The 15029-nt window shown below is 41.7% G+C and overlaps 1 protein-coding gene across 2 annotated transcripts in view; it reads right to left on the reverse strand.

Moving 5' to 3' along the window:
* LOC126262510 (lachesin-like) overlaps nt 1-15029 on the reverse strand; it is a 971377-nt gene that overhangs the window by 88046 nt on the left and 868302 nt on the right. For both annotated transcript variants that reach the window (XM_049959183.1, XM_049959182.1), the window contains exon 8: nt 2905-3032. In XM_049959183.1, the coding sequence (XP_049815140.1) occupies nt 2905-3032 (128 nt within the window). The remainder of the gene's footprint in view (nt 1-2904; nt 3033-15029) is intronic.

Raw genomic sequence — 15029 nt, forward strand, 5'->3', positions numbered from 1 at the left:
AGTCTGAGGGTATTTCGCCTGTTTCATACATCTTGCTCACCAGATGGTAGAGTTTTGTCAGGACTGGCTCTCCCAAGGCCGTCAGTAGTTCCAATGGAATGTTGTCTACTCCGGGGGCCTTGTTTCGACTCAGGTCTTTCAGTGCTCTGTCAAACTCTTCACGCAGTATAGTATCTCCCATTTGATCTTCATCTACATCCTCTTCCATTTCCATAATATTGTCCTCAAGTACATCGCCCTTGTATAGACCCTCTATATACTCCTTCCACCTTTCTGCTTTCCCTTCTTTGCTTAGAACTGGGTTTCCATCTGAGCTCTTGATGTTCCTAGAAGTGGTTCTCTTATCTCCAAAGGTCTCTTTAATTTTCCTGTAGGCAGTATCTATCTTACCCCTAGTGAGATAAGCCTCTACATCCTTACATTTGTCCTCTAGCCATCCCTGCTTAGCCATTTTGCACTTCCTGTCAATCTCATTTTTGAGACGTTTGTATTCCTTTTTGCCTGCTTCATTTACTGCATTTTTATATTTTCTCCTTTCATCAATTAAACTCAATATTTCTTCTGTTACCCAAGGATTTCTACTAGCCCTCGTCTTTTTACCTACTTTATCCTCTGCTGCCTTCACTACTTCATCCCTCAAAGCTACCCATTCTTCTTCTACTGTATTTCTTTCCCCCATTCCTGTCAATTGTTCCCTTATGCTCTCCCTGAAACTCTGTACTACCTCTGGTTCTTTCAGTTTATCCAGGTCCCATCTCCTTAAATTCCCACCTTTTTGCAGTTTCTTCAGTTTTAATCTACAGGTCATAACCAATAGATTGTGGTCAGAGTCCACATCTGCCCCTGGAAATGTCTTACAATTTAAAACCTGGTTCCTAAATCTCTGTAGTTTGACAGTTATCGTACTATATTGATATAAATCTATGAATAATCATCCTTAATTTAATAGTAGACCACGTGATAATACATCTATAATTTCCCAGCGCTCAGCTATCGTACTGTATTATTATAAAACTATGAATAACCATTCTTCATTTACTTTCATACTATTTGATAATAATAAACTGTCGATTTCTTGTATGTAATTTTCAGAAGAGTGGTTTTGAGAGGGAGCAAGTCCCAAGAGTGGTTAACTTAGGAGTGATCGTGTTTCACCGTTTGCATCACAGTTAAGGACGGCATAGATGTTCGTCTAATTGTTGGGGGGATATTCCTCTGATCATAACTGTGAAGATCTATCGTATACGAGCGATTTTTTTCTATCTTTCAGTCTAAGTAAAGATGGATGACCTCTTCGATAAATATTCAGCTTTACCAGTTTCCGGCCACTCGATTAGAACAATAATAGACTCTTGCAGGTGAAATGATGAACATAAAATACTTAAATTATGGCGGCAAGGCAAGATTAAATTTGCATCGTACTATCCAGTGTCAAGTACTATCATGAGTGTTAATTATTAGGTGTAAATCGTTATGTAGCTTCGCTCATTGTAGATAACAGATGGCGATTGAAACACTTGCGTTGCGTTAAGTAGTGTGTAAGCTTAGGGACTGATGACCCTAGCAGTTAAGTCCCATAAGATTTCACACACATTTGAACATATTTTTGAGTGATTAGCAGTGGGTGAATTGTGGTTGCAGTAGCTCCCCGTTTACTGAGCAGCAGCTTCGCAGCACCGGTTAGTAACATACTATCAAAAGCATTGTTTTCTATCTGTAACAAGTATTTTTGACACCCTTGATGCAATCACTTTTAACACGTAAGCGCGACGTAAGTGTCTGAGATTTGTGCACAGTCATACGTTTATGCAGTCAGTTTCGTATTAGTTTCCTGTGAATTATCGACTGGTATTGGTTAACGCCTTGAACTATCGACTTAACGTCGGCAGTTAGCATAACAAAGAACAGCTGTGAGAGATAACAGCTGCAGAAAAGTTGCTGGCTGCCACAGAGAGGAACAAGCTTCGTCCTGCCGTACATAATACATGAGTTCGGTGTTAATTTGAGGCCGCCACTAATTGACTGATGCTACAACGGCTGTTACCTTCTACAATGACCCCTTTTTCACCACAAAAAAGGAAATTTTAACAATTTCTTTCTGAATATTGAATGCATTGCAAAGATGTAATTGTCACCATAATTTTCGACGACTGGCGCGTCTTGCCGTTATTCAATGATTCCATTTGTATCATGCAATCAACCTTCACAACACTGTAGAGAGACAATTGGCCCATTTCTACGAACAGCCAAGTACCACCGTAGCTGAGATGAGACTGCATCAGTCGCGACCGCGTGTGTTTATGTGTGTGTGTGTGTGTGTGTGTGTGTGTTTTACCAGTTCTTGGAACTTCCTCAAACGTAAATTTCTCTGATGTCATTTGCAATGGAAAGAGAACACCCAGGAAATCTGTGATTAAAGGTATATATTTATGAATCGAAGTCTCATATACCTGGGGGCAAGGGGGGCGTGGCGTCCCCTAGCTCTTAGAGAATGGAAAATATATAGTGCAGCCAGATCGTGTTCTTTCAAAAACACGATTTAAAGTCTTCATTATGTAGGTTTTTAACAGTGTCAAGCTAAACAGAAAAATGATCCTTGGAGGATTATCACGTTTTAGTAGGAGAAGTGTTACATGTTTCAATATTTCGTGTTTCTGATCCTGAAGGTTTGCTTCACGCCCAAAATTCATGTAAATATGATTCTTTCTGATGCAACACGCACCACTGGTTTCAGAAATTTCTGGACTACTCTAGAGACTGTGCCCTGTGTCACTGTCATATGAAAAAGAAAATTTATGACTAGAAGTAAAAGAAAGCTGGTGTTGGTACAGCTGGTGGTTTGCTAGGAATTATTTCACATTCATGATAACTGCAGACTGTTGGTTCTAGCGGGTTATGACTTACCATGAGGCGACGGTAGAGCACTCGCACCTCCTCGAGCGGCGGGTAGCTCTCGACCTGCCAGGTGAGGTTGTAGCTGTCCCAGGAACGGCCGAAGGGCGAACTGCGGTACTGGGCTGGGCCCGGCCTCCCTGCAGACACACGGAACAGGTGGGATAACACCACACCACGCCTCCACCACCTGTTGAGTCCCGTGTTGTTCTTCGCGCCCTCAAAGCTCCTCCTTTGTTTTCAGAAAGAATTAGGGCGTGAGCGCTGTTCTCCGAAAAAAACGTCTGTCGTGGCGTTTGAGATAGCTTTGGTTTGTGGTTCCCGTTGTCTGCCTCTCGAATCACTGCCGTACTTAGCCGGCAGGGCTCTTTAACACTGGCAATAGCAAGAAACTGGGGGAGAAGGGGGAGGGGGAGAAGGGCGAGAAGGGGGAGGGGGGGGGTGCTGAGGGTGTTTTGCGCCCACCATTTGAAAATACTGTAATCTAATCAGTAACATTACTTTCTTAATTATGAAAGAGTTAATTGGTTTTAATGCATTCTCCTACCAGATTCCATAAATGTTTTAAATTTTTCAGTTACATGTAACCGAAAAATTGAGGTCTTAATAGTAGATGTCACATTCGGAAATGAATCTCATACTCAGTATTTACAGATTCAGGACCTCGTTTAGACTTCAGTATTTCTTTAAAAGGTATATTGTGCATAAAAGTCAACAGCAATTAAGGAAATTAACTTTGTTTAATTTTTTGTGTTTATACAGGTTGCTCTAAAATTCCCCATGCAGACTTGTAAGCCGGCCGCTGTGGCTGAGCGGATCTAGGAGCTTCAGTCCGGAACCACTCGTCTGCTACAGTCGCAGGTTCGCGTTCTGCCTCGTTCATGGATGTGTCTGATGTCCTTAGGTCAGTTAGGTTTAAATGGTTCTAAGTCTAGGGGACTGATGACCTCAGATGTGAAGTCCCATAGTGCTCAGAGCTATTTCAACCATTTTTTTTTTTTTTGCAAACTTGCAGAGGGAACTGAATAGACAACATTTTGAACTGGAAACCACGTCCAGAAACGTACAGTTTCCGTGCTGCAGCAGATCAACATGGTTCAGTACAAGTTTGTAGAATACACCGTCGTGATCCTTCTACGTGGCGAAGCTCATGGTAATCCAAGAGCTGCTGGTCGCCTTTATCAAGATCGTTATCAACACCGCCCGACTCCATTGCATACCCTTTTCGTCCTAATCAGCAACGGCTTCGAGAAAGGGATCCCTTCATCCTCTGTTGTGTTCCAAGGAGAGGGCGAACACTCGAATAGAAAAAAGTCGTTCAGCAAGAAGAGAATCCGTCTAAGAGTACACGAGCACTTGTGCGTGCGATGGATGTGCTCCCAGCACAGTATGGTATGATCTGCACGACCAACAACCACCTCCACACCACCTCCAACGGGTACACTCACTAACGCCAACCCATTTTGCACCATGCGTTGAGTTTGTACACAGCTCTTGCCCCGCTGTATCAGAGAACCCTAACTATTTCCATGGCGCAATATTTTCATAGGTGAATGTAAATTTACTAGGGGTTGTATTTTCAGTTCTTGAAATAGTGACGTGCCACGCATGTCCATGCATCCCAATACAGATTTGGTACTAAAGTTTGGGCAGGTACTTTGGATGGTCATGTGATGGGACTGTACGTGCCTCCTCCTAAGCCCGTGAATCCCATCTACTTCACCTTTCTACAGCAAGTACTGGGCGTGTTGTTGGGTACTGTGGCACTGGATATCCGTCAAGACATGTAGTTCCAGCGTGACGACGCATCCGCTTACTTTTCACGTCATGTTCGGGAACATTCAGACCATTGATTCGGGCACAGATGGATAGGCAGAGGTGGTCCAGTCGTGTTGTCTCCACGATCATTGGATTATACTTGATTGGACTTTTTCCTTTTGGGTGGAATGAAGTTTGGTCTATGACATTCTTGTAGAGACAGAAGAAGATCTGGTAGCACGATTTATGGTCGTTGAGGGGCAGAGTGCAGCGACAAGAGCTGCGATAGAGGGTGTGTACCACAACATTATTCGTAGGTACAATGTGTATATCGAACTTGGTGGTTGCCACATCTAACCTTACTTGTAGTCGATCAGAATACTAGCCCTCCTTTGGAAAGTACAAAAACGGGTTTAACTGTAAACAAGAGCGTTTGTGAAACAGATAAATTTTCGTTTTTGTTCCTTTGATTATTAACAAGTGGAACGGTAAAAGGTGATGTACTGGGGCTCGCCAGCCAAAAAATGGCTCTGAGCAGTATGCGACTTAACTTCTGAGGTCATCAGTCGCCTAGAACTTAGAACTAATTAAACCTATCTAACCTAAGGACAACACACACATCCATGCCCGAGGCAGGATTCGAACCTGCGACGTAGCGGTCGCTCGGTTCCAGACTGTAGCGCCTAGAACCGCACGGCCAATCCGGCCGGCCACGCCCGCCAAATAAACTACGTATAAAATTGGTGGTGTTACCGACATGTGTTAAAAAGGTTGCAGCACGGTAACGATACGTTTCCTGGCACGGGTACCTATTGGAAATATTATGTACTCAGTCCCCTCCAGAAGTGCTAGAGGTTTGTAAGGGGAATTTTGGATTTTCCTGTATATTGCCCTGTCCCCATTAGTAGTACACGTTATTGAAATTGCGTTGATATTGTTAAGAGTGTATTGAAAGGTATTTCTGGACTCTGTTTACATCTATTTAAAAATTATCTTGGTAATATAAGTCAACAATAATCAACGAATTTTAATTTTTTATGGTGGGCATTAAGTAATCCCCTCCTTGGTAATGCACGTTATGGAAAATGCATTGGTGTATCTAGGGTTAAAGCCTGGAAATGACTTCAGAAAAGTGGAACTGAATTACGGCTGTTGACAAAGTCAACAAATGTCAGTTATACAGCATCCTAGATCCTCTCGGTATAAATTGTTGTACTTCGTGCCTTGTCTCACAGCTGCCAATCCTAGCGATCTGTTGTTTGGTTCGAAGCTTGTTACTGAAATGCATTCTAGTATCCGTGGTGCCAAATCTTGCACGTGAGCTGTGTGCTTGCTGCTGCAGCCATTTTGTGTCACATTCGAACGTGAGCATCTTTTGAATGCGCTTTCATAAATTGTTCTCGTTCCGTGTTATATTTTTATCAGAACAGATGATTGGCACGTAAACTAAGTTGTCAGTAATACACAAAACGCTCCCTCTGCACTGCGCCGCCGTTCCAGCCCGGAAGTTGATGTTGTCTTTTCCCTCTCCCTGCAAAACCTCTCAGAGGTAAATACTATCTGTATAAGACTTAGTGACACCCGCCGCCCTTGTTCCATTCCGCAGAAGTGGGAGGAGATCGATATGCCTCATGTTGCTTCTCACTGCTGCAAGTGTTTGATATTTGAACTCTTCAACAGGTTTAAATTAAATTCGTATTCATTATTATATATAAGTACCAGATCTGAACGTGAGGGAATTAGGTGCTTTCACTAAACCATATCACTTCCATGTGACATTTATACCATAGCAGATGATCGTCATAAAACATGCGTTACCAGTCATGCTGCAACTGTTTTCTCCTGCGACCGCGACCCCCTGAGCAAGGCTTTGCTACCCCCCGGGGGCTCGCGACCCACACGCTGGGAAACACTGATGTACAGAATTACGTTATGACTCAGACAAGAACAGAGAGCGCAACAGACAGCAAAGTGCAGTCCTTGCCATTGTATTATCGACGTTCAGCGGAGGGGCACAGTAATGTGGGAATACCCAGTACTGTAGGCAGAAACTTCGTAGTACCGTTGAATGTCTTTAATGGGTTCCGTAGCGGAAGCTTCTGAGTGCACTTCAAAGACAAAGAGAACAGTTATTGACGTCCATTGCCTTTCAATAATTCTCTCTCACTCGCACTAGGTTCAAGGACTGGCTGGGCGGCACAGTTCGTGGGAAACGCCAGTGATAAAGGTTCCGGAGATTCGAAATTACGTTCTACGATAATTACGCGAGTAAAACGGCGGCGTTGCGGAAGAGTCAGTTACTTGGCGTTTGGAGACCCACGGTTGAAATTCCTATTTCTCCTCATCGCATCTAGGACTGTGATACGTGTAGGAACTGAAACGTTTCATACTAAAATACTCGTACAGCGAATATTGCATAAAAGGTCTGCCCACTAAACCCATCTTATTGCTAAAACTCTTTCATTGTTACATGCTTCATGTAGATTGGCATTAAGATAACGCATGAGGAAATTAAGCCGGCATTTAAAATGTTAGCGTTAATTCCCGTTGTAATGATTTCTATATGCCCAATGGGTTGAGGATTCATTTTTAACGCCCTTTTAGTGCTGGTATTCAACATAGATAAGTATTGAGGGGCCAGACTTTATCTTTTTGATAACAGACTGAATTCTTTCGAAAAAAATTGTGAGTCACATTAAGGTTTCTTTTCTTTTCGGGTGAACCTCTGAGAGTGCGCTCTGTATCGCTCCTTCTAGAGCTGTGTATATCTGACGAAATAAGCAATGCCTCGGAGTATAGATTAAAGAGTTTTACTTTTTTCGCAAATAAAGATACTAGAATGAAATTTTTGTGTATGCTTGCGTCCATTATAGACTGATTTACAATAGTTGGCAACTGACAGGCAAGTACCAATGTAGCGAGCAAATAGATTCATACCCATTGTGCATATCTACCCTGTCAAGAAGTAGGTCAAAAATGTATTCCTAACTTTAGTTAGGGCCTAAGAAATTTTTTTTAACGAATGAAACCGGAAAAAAATTTCAGACCCGTTACTTCATACCTGAAAAATTATAGAAGCCTGAAAAACTTGTACATTTAATTTCGTTGATTATCAAAATACTTTGTTTCCCTGTAGGTTTTTCCAAAGTTTTGTTACGTATTGCGTTTTCTAGATATATGATGGGCGGGAGGCAAAGGTGCGCACTTAACACTTTTCTGTTTCTCCCTCCTGATTTTCTGGTTATATGAGAATGAAAATTGTGCACAATGCGCCTAGGATCTACTTTACACGATACCATAAGTTGAAGATTGATTGTATGATGTATAAAATTTATATTTAACAAAATGATGCATATGAAGAACATGGATCTTTGTCCCAGGCCTGTGGTAAACATTCTATGAGTATGGGTTAAAATACCACACAAAAATAAATTATTATAAACGTATCAGAGTAAAGGAGAAGTACAGCATTTGACAGGTAATGCCATTATTAACTTGTATAATGTTTTACTATAACAAAATCGTCACTATCATCTCGATCATCATCATCATTGCCTCCATCATCATTATCGTGTTAAACATCAAAACATGAACCTAAAATTTCACTAATATAGATACAAAATACTTTAACACAAGAAAACACATTGTAGGAGCATAATTATTAGTAATTTACCCATCACAGTCTGTATTCTAGTTTCATATTCATTCTAGACTCGATGGGGGCGGCAAGCTATAGTTAGATATCAAAGTTTCCAAGTTGCTCAAAAAAGTTTCATTTGTGCGTTATTGAACCGCATTATCCTCCCGATATTGATTTTCTCCAGTTGTCTCAGCGATGAATGAGCAAACCCAGTATTCTCCGGCCACTTTGTTTCTTTATGAAACTGGTGGTTTGCTTTTGGTAGACTGATAAGCCAATGTCCAAAGGCTACAGAACATACAATCCAGTTTGATACTGTTTCACCAAATATATTTCCTCTGTGTGAAAAAAATATTCTCTTAAAACACTCTAATGATGCCACTCCATGGGCTGCTTTAAGTCTTTCACGTAAGAGATTATTTCATTACATCCAAGCCTTTTAGCTACCTTACTAAGGGAAGATCTATTTTCTATTAGCTTCTTGACCTTCATTAACGTTTTCGAAGGCAACGGCGTGGAGGGCGTTTTTCTCTCATAATCTCTGTCAAACGAAGCAGAACTGGTCTTATTACTACTGAATAATTCGATGTGAAGTAGTGACCTTTAAGTTAAGTTATGTTCAGTATTAATACCGAAGAAAGAAACGTTCTGGGGCAAAGGTACCCTAGTGGATATTTTCCCCAGATAGTTCGTAGGATCTTTTCCCCGTGACGCTGATTTCGGAACTTCTAGTATCAGCTGCCAGATATGGCAAAGCGTGAAACTAACAATTAAGCTTAAGGCGTGATTTGGTCCATGCACCTCTACAGGGTCGTGTTTAGTAAAGGGTGCTTCAAGGCGCAGGCACCTAGGGCTTACAAGCTGGGCGCCTTATACAACTTGTAATACGCCAGTCTTGAAAGTTATTGAACAAACATTCATGATACCTGTAAAAATACAGACACCAATATTGTTTAAAAATACACTACTGACCATTAAAATTGCTACAACACGAAGATGAAGTGCTACAGACGCGAAATTTAACCGATAGGAAGAAGATACTGGGATATGCAAATGATTAGCTTTTCAGAGCATTCACACAAGGTTGGCGCCGGTGGCGACACCTACAACGTGATGACATGAGGAAACTCAAACAGCAGTTGACCGGCGTTCCCTGATGAAACGTTGTTGTGATCCCTCGTGTAAGGAGGAGAAATGCGTACCATCACGTTTCCGACTTTGATAAAGGTCGGATTGTAGCCTACCGCGATTGCGATTGCGATTGCGGTTTACCCTATCGCGACATTGCTGCTAGCGTTGGTCGATATCCAATGACTGTTAGCAGAATATGGAATCGGTGGGTTCGGGAGGGAAATACGGAACGCCGTGCTGGATCCCAACGGCCTCGTATCACTAGCAGTCGAGATGACAGCCATCTTATCCGCATCGCTATGACGGATCGTGCAGCCACGTATCGATCCCTGAGTCAACAGATGGGGACGTTTGCAAGACAACAACCATCTGCACGAACAGTTCGACGACGTTTGCAGCAGCAAGGACTATCAGTTCGGAGACCGTGGTTGCGGTTACCCTAGACGCTGCATCACAGACAGGAGCGCCTGCGATGGTGTACTCAACGACGTACCTGGGTGCACGAATAGCAAAATGTCATTTTTTCGGATGAATCCAGGCTCTGTTTACAGCATCATGATGGTCGCAACCGTGTTTGGCGACATCGCGGTGAACGCACATTGGAAGCATGTATTCGTCATCGCCATACTGGCGTATCACCCGGCGTGATGGTATGGGGTGCCATTGGTTACACGTCTCGGTCACCTCTTGTTCGCATTGACGGCACTTTGAACGGTGGACGTTTCATTTCAGATGTGTTACGACCCGTGGCTCTACCCTTCATTCGATCCCTGCGGAACCCTACATTTCAGCAGGATAATGCACGACGGCATGTCGCATGTCCTGTACGGGCCTTTCTGGATACAGAAAATTTTCGACTCCTGCCCTGGCCAGCACATTCTCCAAATCTCTCATCATTTTAAAACGTCTGGTCAATGGTGGCCGAGCAACTGGCTCGTCACAACACGCCAGTCACTACTCTTGATGAACTGTGGCATCGTGTTGAAACTGCATCGGCAGCTGTACCTGTACACGCGACCCAAGCTCTGTTTGACTCAATGCCCAGGCGTATCAAGGCCGTTATTACGGCCAGAGGTGGTTGTTCTGGGAACTGATTTCTGAGGATCTATGCACCCAAATTGCGTTAAAATGTAATCACTTGTCAATTCCAGTATAATATATTTGTGAATGAATACCCGTTTATCATCTGCATTTCTTCTTGGTGTAGCAATTTTAATGGCCAGTAGTGTACGTCTCATGGTGCTTTCGGCAGAGTTGCGACTTGCGAAGAACAAGTGGCACAAAAGAAATCGGTTCGCGTAGGTGAGTAGCGGAGTGAAGGGCATAACTTCACTGCTGTTGCGGAGAGGGGAGACGTGCTACAAGAAGTGTTAACGTAACACCTGCTCGGCGTTGCCAACACAAATCGCAAAGAGTTAGCTAACCATGCAATAATGATACTTTAACTTCTAGCCCGCTGCCTTTGGAAATAATCGGAAAAAAGTAGTTATGCTTGTCGGTCACAGATCTCATTACTGGGTATGAAATGTACCGAACATATCGTTGAAACGGACTTTCCTTTAGCACTTTTTAAACTAGACTTTCAGCTGCTGAGGGTCTTTCCATAACGAATGATAGTTTACGTCCGTACTTTTCGCCTTTTTGCTCTGCGACAAATGTTCACATCTACATCTACGTGATTACTCTGCTATTCACAATAAAGTGTCTGGCAGAGGGTTCAATGAACCACCTGTAAGATATCTTTCTGCCGTTCCACTCTCTAGCTGGGCTCGGAAAAAAACAAGCACTTAAATTTTTCTGTGCGTGCCCTGATTTTCCTTATTTTATCGTGATGATCATTTCTCCCCATGTAGGTGTGTAACAACAGAATGTTTTCGGAATCTGAGGAGAAAACTGGTGCTTGAAATTTCATGAGAAGATCCCGTCGCAATGAAAAACGCCTTTGTTTTAAACATTGCCACTGCAACTCACATATCATGCCTGTGGCAATATCTCCCCTATTTCTCGATAATACAAAAGAAGCCGCTCTTCTCTGAAATTTTTCGATGTCATCCGTCAGTCCCCTCTGATGCGGATCCCACACCGCACAGCAATACTCCTGAAAAGGGCGGACAAGCGTGGTGTAAGCAGTCTCTTTAGTAGACCAGTGGCACCTACTAAGTGTTCTGACAATGAATCGCAGTCTTTGGTTGGCTCTATCCACAACATTATCTATGTGATAGTTCCAATTTAGATTATTTGAAATTGTAATCCCTAAGTATTAAGTTGAATTTACAGCCTTCAGATTTTTGTGACCTATCGCGCAATCGAAATTTAGCGGATTTCATTTAGTACCCATGTGAATAACTTCACACTTTTCTTTATTCAGGGTCAGTTGCCACTTTTCACACCATACAGATATCTTATCTAAGTCATTTTGCAATTAGTTTAGGTCATCTGATGACTTTACAAGACGGTAAATGATGGCATCACCTGCAAATAATCTACTAGGGCAACTCAGATTGTCTCCTAAGTCGTTAATACAGATCATAACAATAGAGGACCTGTAACTCTTCCTTGGGAAACGCCGGATATTACTTTCGTTTTACTCGATGACTTTCCGTCCATTACTACGAACTGTGACCTTTCTGACAGGAAATCACGCATCCAGCAGCAGAACTGAGGCGATATTCAATAGGCATGCTGTTTTGTTAGAAAGCGCTGGTAAGGAACGGTGTCGAAAGCCTTCTGGAAGTCTAAAAATATGGAATCAATTTGACATCCCCTGTCAATAACACTCATCACTGCATGAGCATAAAGAGATAGTGGTGTTTCACAAGAACGATTTTGTCTGAATCCGTGCTGACTGTGTGTCAATAAATCGTTTTCTTCGAGGTAATTCATAATGTTCGAACACAGTATATGTTCCAAAACCCTACTGCAAATCGACTTTAGTGATATGGGCCTGTAAATAAGCGGTATACTCCTGTTTCCGTTTTTGGGTATTGGTGTAATGTTATGTTCCCCTACAACAGCTAAGCATTTTAAGACGATGCCCAACACCGCAAAACCAACTGAAACTAAACCAATAACTGGCAACAACATTCCTTGTCACGCTTCTCAAACAAGGTGGTACGTCACGAAGGTTGGCCTGAGCTAGCTCGCTCCCTTAACTCAGGAAACAAAACGCGTTTCTACACCGGTTAACTCGCAGCTGGGCCTGTACGTTTTAACGAGAATTGCATCTTCTACTGGAATCTGGTATTATAAAGTGTGACCGATTGCTACTCGTACAACAAAATTTAAAATCAATTCTCGACATGAATGGTGTAACAGCTCATTTGTAGCATTTAGTCTCTTCTGCGTAAAAGTCATCATTTCGTACAGTATGTGGTGCCTTATGCAATTGATAACCATGTTGACATGATTTTAATTTTATTGTACCCCCGTACAGCCCTAAAGTTGTTAGTGTTCATATGAACTTCCGAGCATTGTAGGACTAATAACAGTAAGATTCCATAATAGAGGATTCCAGTATAAGATGCAATTCTCGTTTGTACATACACACCCAGTTAGGAGTTAACAGGTGTAGAAGCGCAGTTTGTCTCCTGAGATGTGCGAGCGAGCTCGGCCTACCTTCGTGACGTACGCGCCGCGGCCTGTCTTTCTCGAACGCCTCGGTGCCCCTATGGTGACGTCATGCGCAGAAAGACAATCAGTTTCGCGATATACGCATACCACTTGAACTCCTCTGAAATAAAAAACAAACACAGGTGGCACTGTCAGAGAGAGTGTGCAGCTACGTTGTTAATCACCTGTTGAAATTTGGACTGCATCGTTCGATTGTATGTCCTTATGTACTTTATACTGAAAGAAACTTGCTGAATTCGTGTGGTGGAATGCTAATTTTGTGAAAGGAGTTAGTGTAAAACGGTTGTTTAGTGGAAATTAACTGCACGTTACCAACGCGAGTCTGCTATAATTTCGAAGATTAAGTGTTGCCGTATCAGTGAGGTGTAGAAATAAAACATAGATTATTTTATTATTTTGCACAGTCCATTATAATAACATTGGGTTTTATTTATAATCTGTGTGGAATATTTTATCATATTTTGGTTAGTTGTATTGGTAGATGTCTGAATCTGCTGCAAGTAAAAAGAAACTATCGGGTACTCAAAAAAAAATAAATAAATAAATAAAAAGAAGAAAACTGGAGAAAGAAGAAGTATTCAAAAAGCTCACTAGCCCGATTGACAGTTTTTTGACTCCGTAATTTCATTTTACAGGTAGTTAACTTCAAAACATACTGTGTGTTATGTGTGCTTCATCTGGATACATTTGTTTCTGGTCGGCTATCAAGGACAACTTGATAGGTAGAGAGAAATTTTAGATGACTTTCCATTTGAGGAAATAAATATGGCCCGTGTGCGCCTTTTTTATTGCGATTAGCACCCCGTCTGCGACAGTTTATTACATGTTCCATGGATCATTTTGCAGTTTAGTAATTCCTACCCATCACCTTTTACACACTGCAGTAATAGAAATTCTTCAGCGGAATAGAAGGAGTGGTCAAGGAGTTACATTCTCAGTTTGTTATCAAATCTTACTGTGCTGTCTATCAGACGCTTTACATCACTAGGTAAGTGATAAAAAATTTTTCTTGCAGCATTGTGCTCTCATTTTTGCGCTAAAGACCACTTTGATGTGGTGTAATGAATGTCATTTTTCCTTCTTGTACTGTAATTACGTACCTCATTGTTTCATTTGAACAGTAGTGGATTATTTACAATAAACTTCATTACGGAATAAATATATTGTGAAGCAATAATCAGAATGCCTAGCTCCTGAGACAGATGTCTACAAGATGATCGTGGGTACGCACTACACATTATACTTACAGCACGTTTTTGTGCCATAAAAACTTCTTTTCGTAAAGATGAGCTATCCCAAAACACTATTACATATGAAAATATGTGTCTACGCCAAGATTTGTAGTGAATCTATGCACAACTGTGGCTGAACTAAGCTGTTTTAGGAGTACCAAAATGCGCTTTTTTTCACTTTAAATTCTCATCAATATGGACCCTAGCAATTTTGAAGTTTCCACTCTATTATTTCCTCATCATGTGTTACACTTATCCTTAGTGTAGTAACTCTAGACGTGCAGAACTGAATATGTTGTGCTTTCTTAAAACTGAGGGTGAGATCATTGGCAGAAAACCAATCAATGATACTTTTAAGAACTTCCTTTGCCATTCCTTCTGTTTCTGAATGTCTGCTTGACTTGTTTACAAGATTAGTATCATCTACAAAAATAACTAATTCTGCCTGTTGTGTACTAGACCAAAGATAGTTTACATATATGAGTAATAGTAATGGACCTAAGAATGAACCTTGGGCAACCCCATACGTGAGTTCTGCCGTCAGAATTATGTCCCTGCTTGAAATATAAAGTACAACTTTGTGTATTCTTTCGGTTAGATCTTACGTTATCCATTAGTTGGCTATACCATCAATCCCGTAAAACGTCAATTTGTCTAGGAGAACATTGTGATTCAAATAGTCTAATGCCTTAGAAAGGTCGCGCAAAATACCAACCGGCGCAATTTTACTATTTAATGCTTGTAAG

Source organism: Schistocerca nitens, chromosome 6 (genome assembly GCF_023898315.1).
Source record: "Schistocerca nitens isolate TAMUIC-IGC-003100 chromosome 6, iqSchNite1.1, whole genome shotgun sequence".
Taxonomy (NCBI): domain Eukaryota; kingdom Metazoa; phylum Arthropoda; class Insecta; order Orthoptera; family Acrididae; genus Schistocerca; species Schistocerca nitens.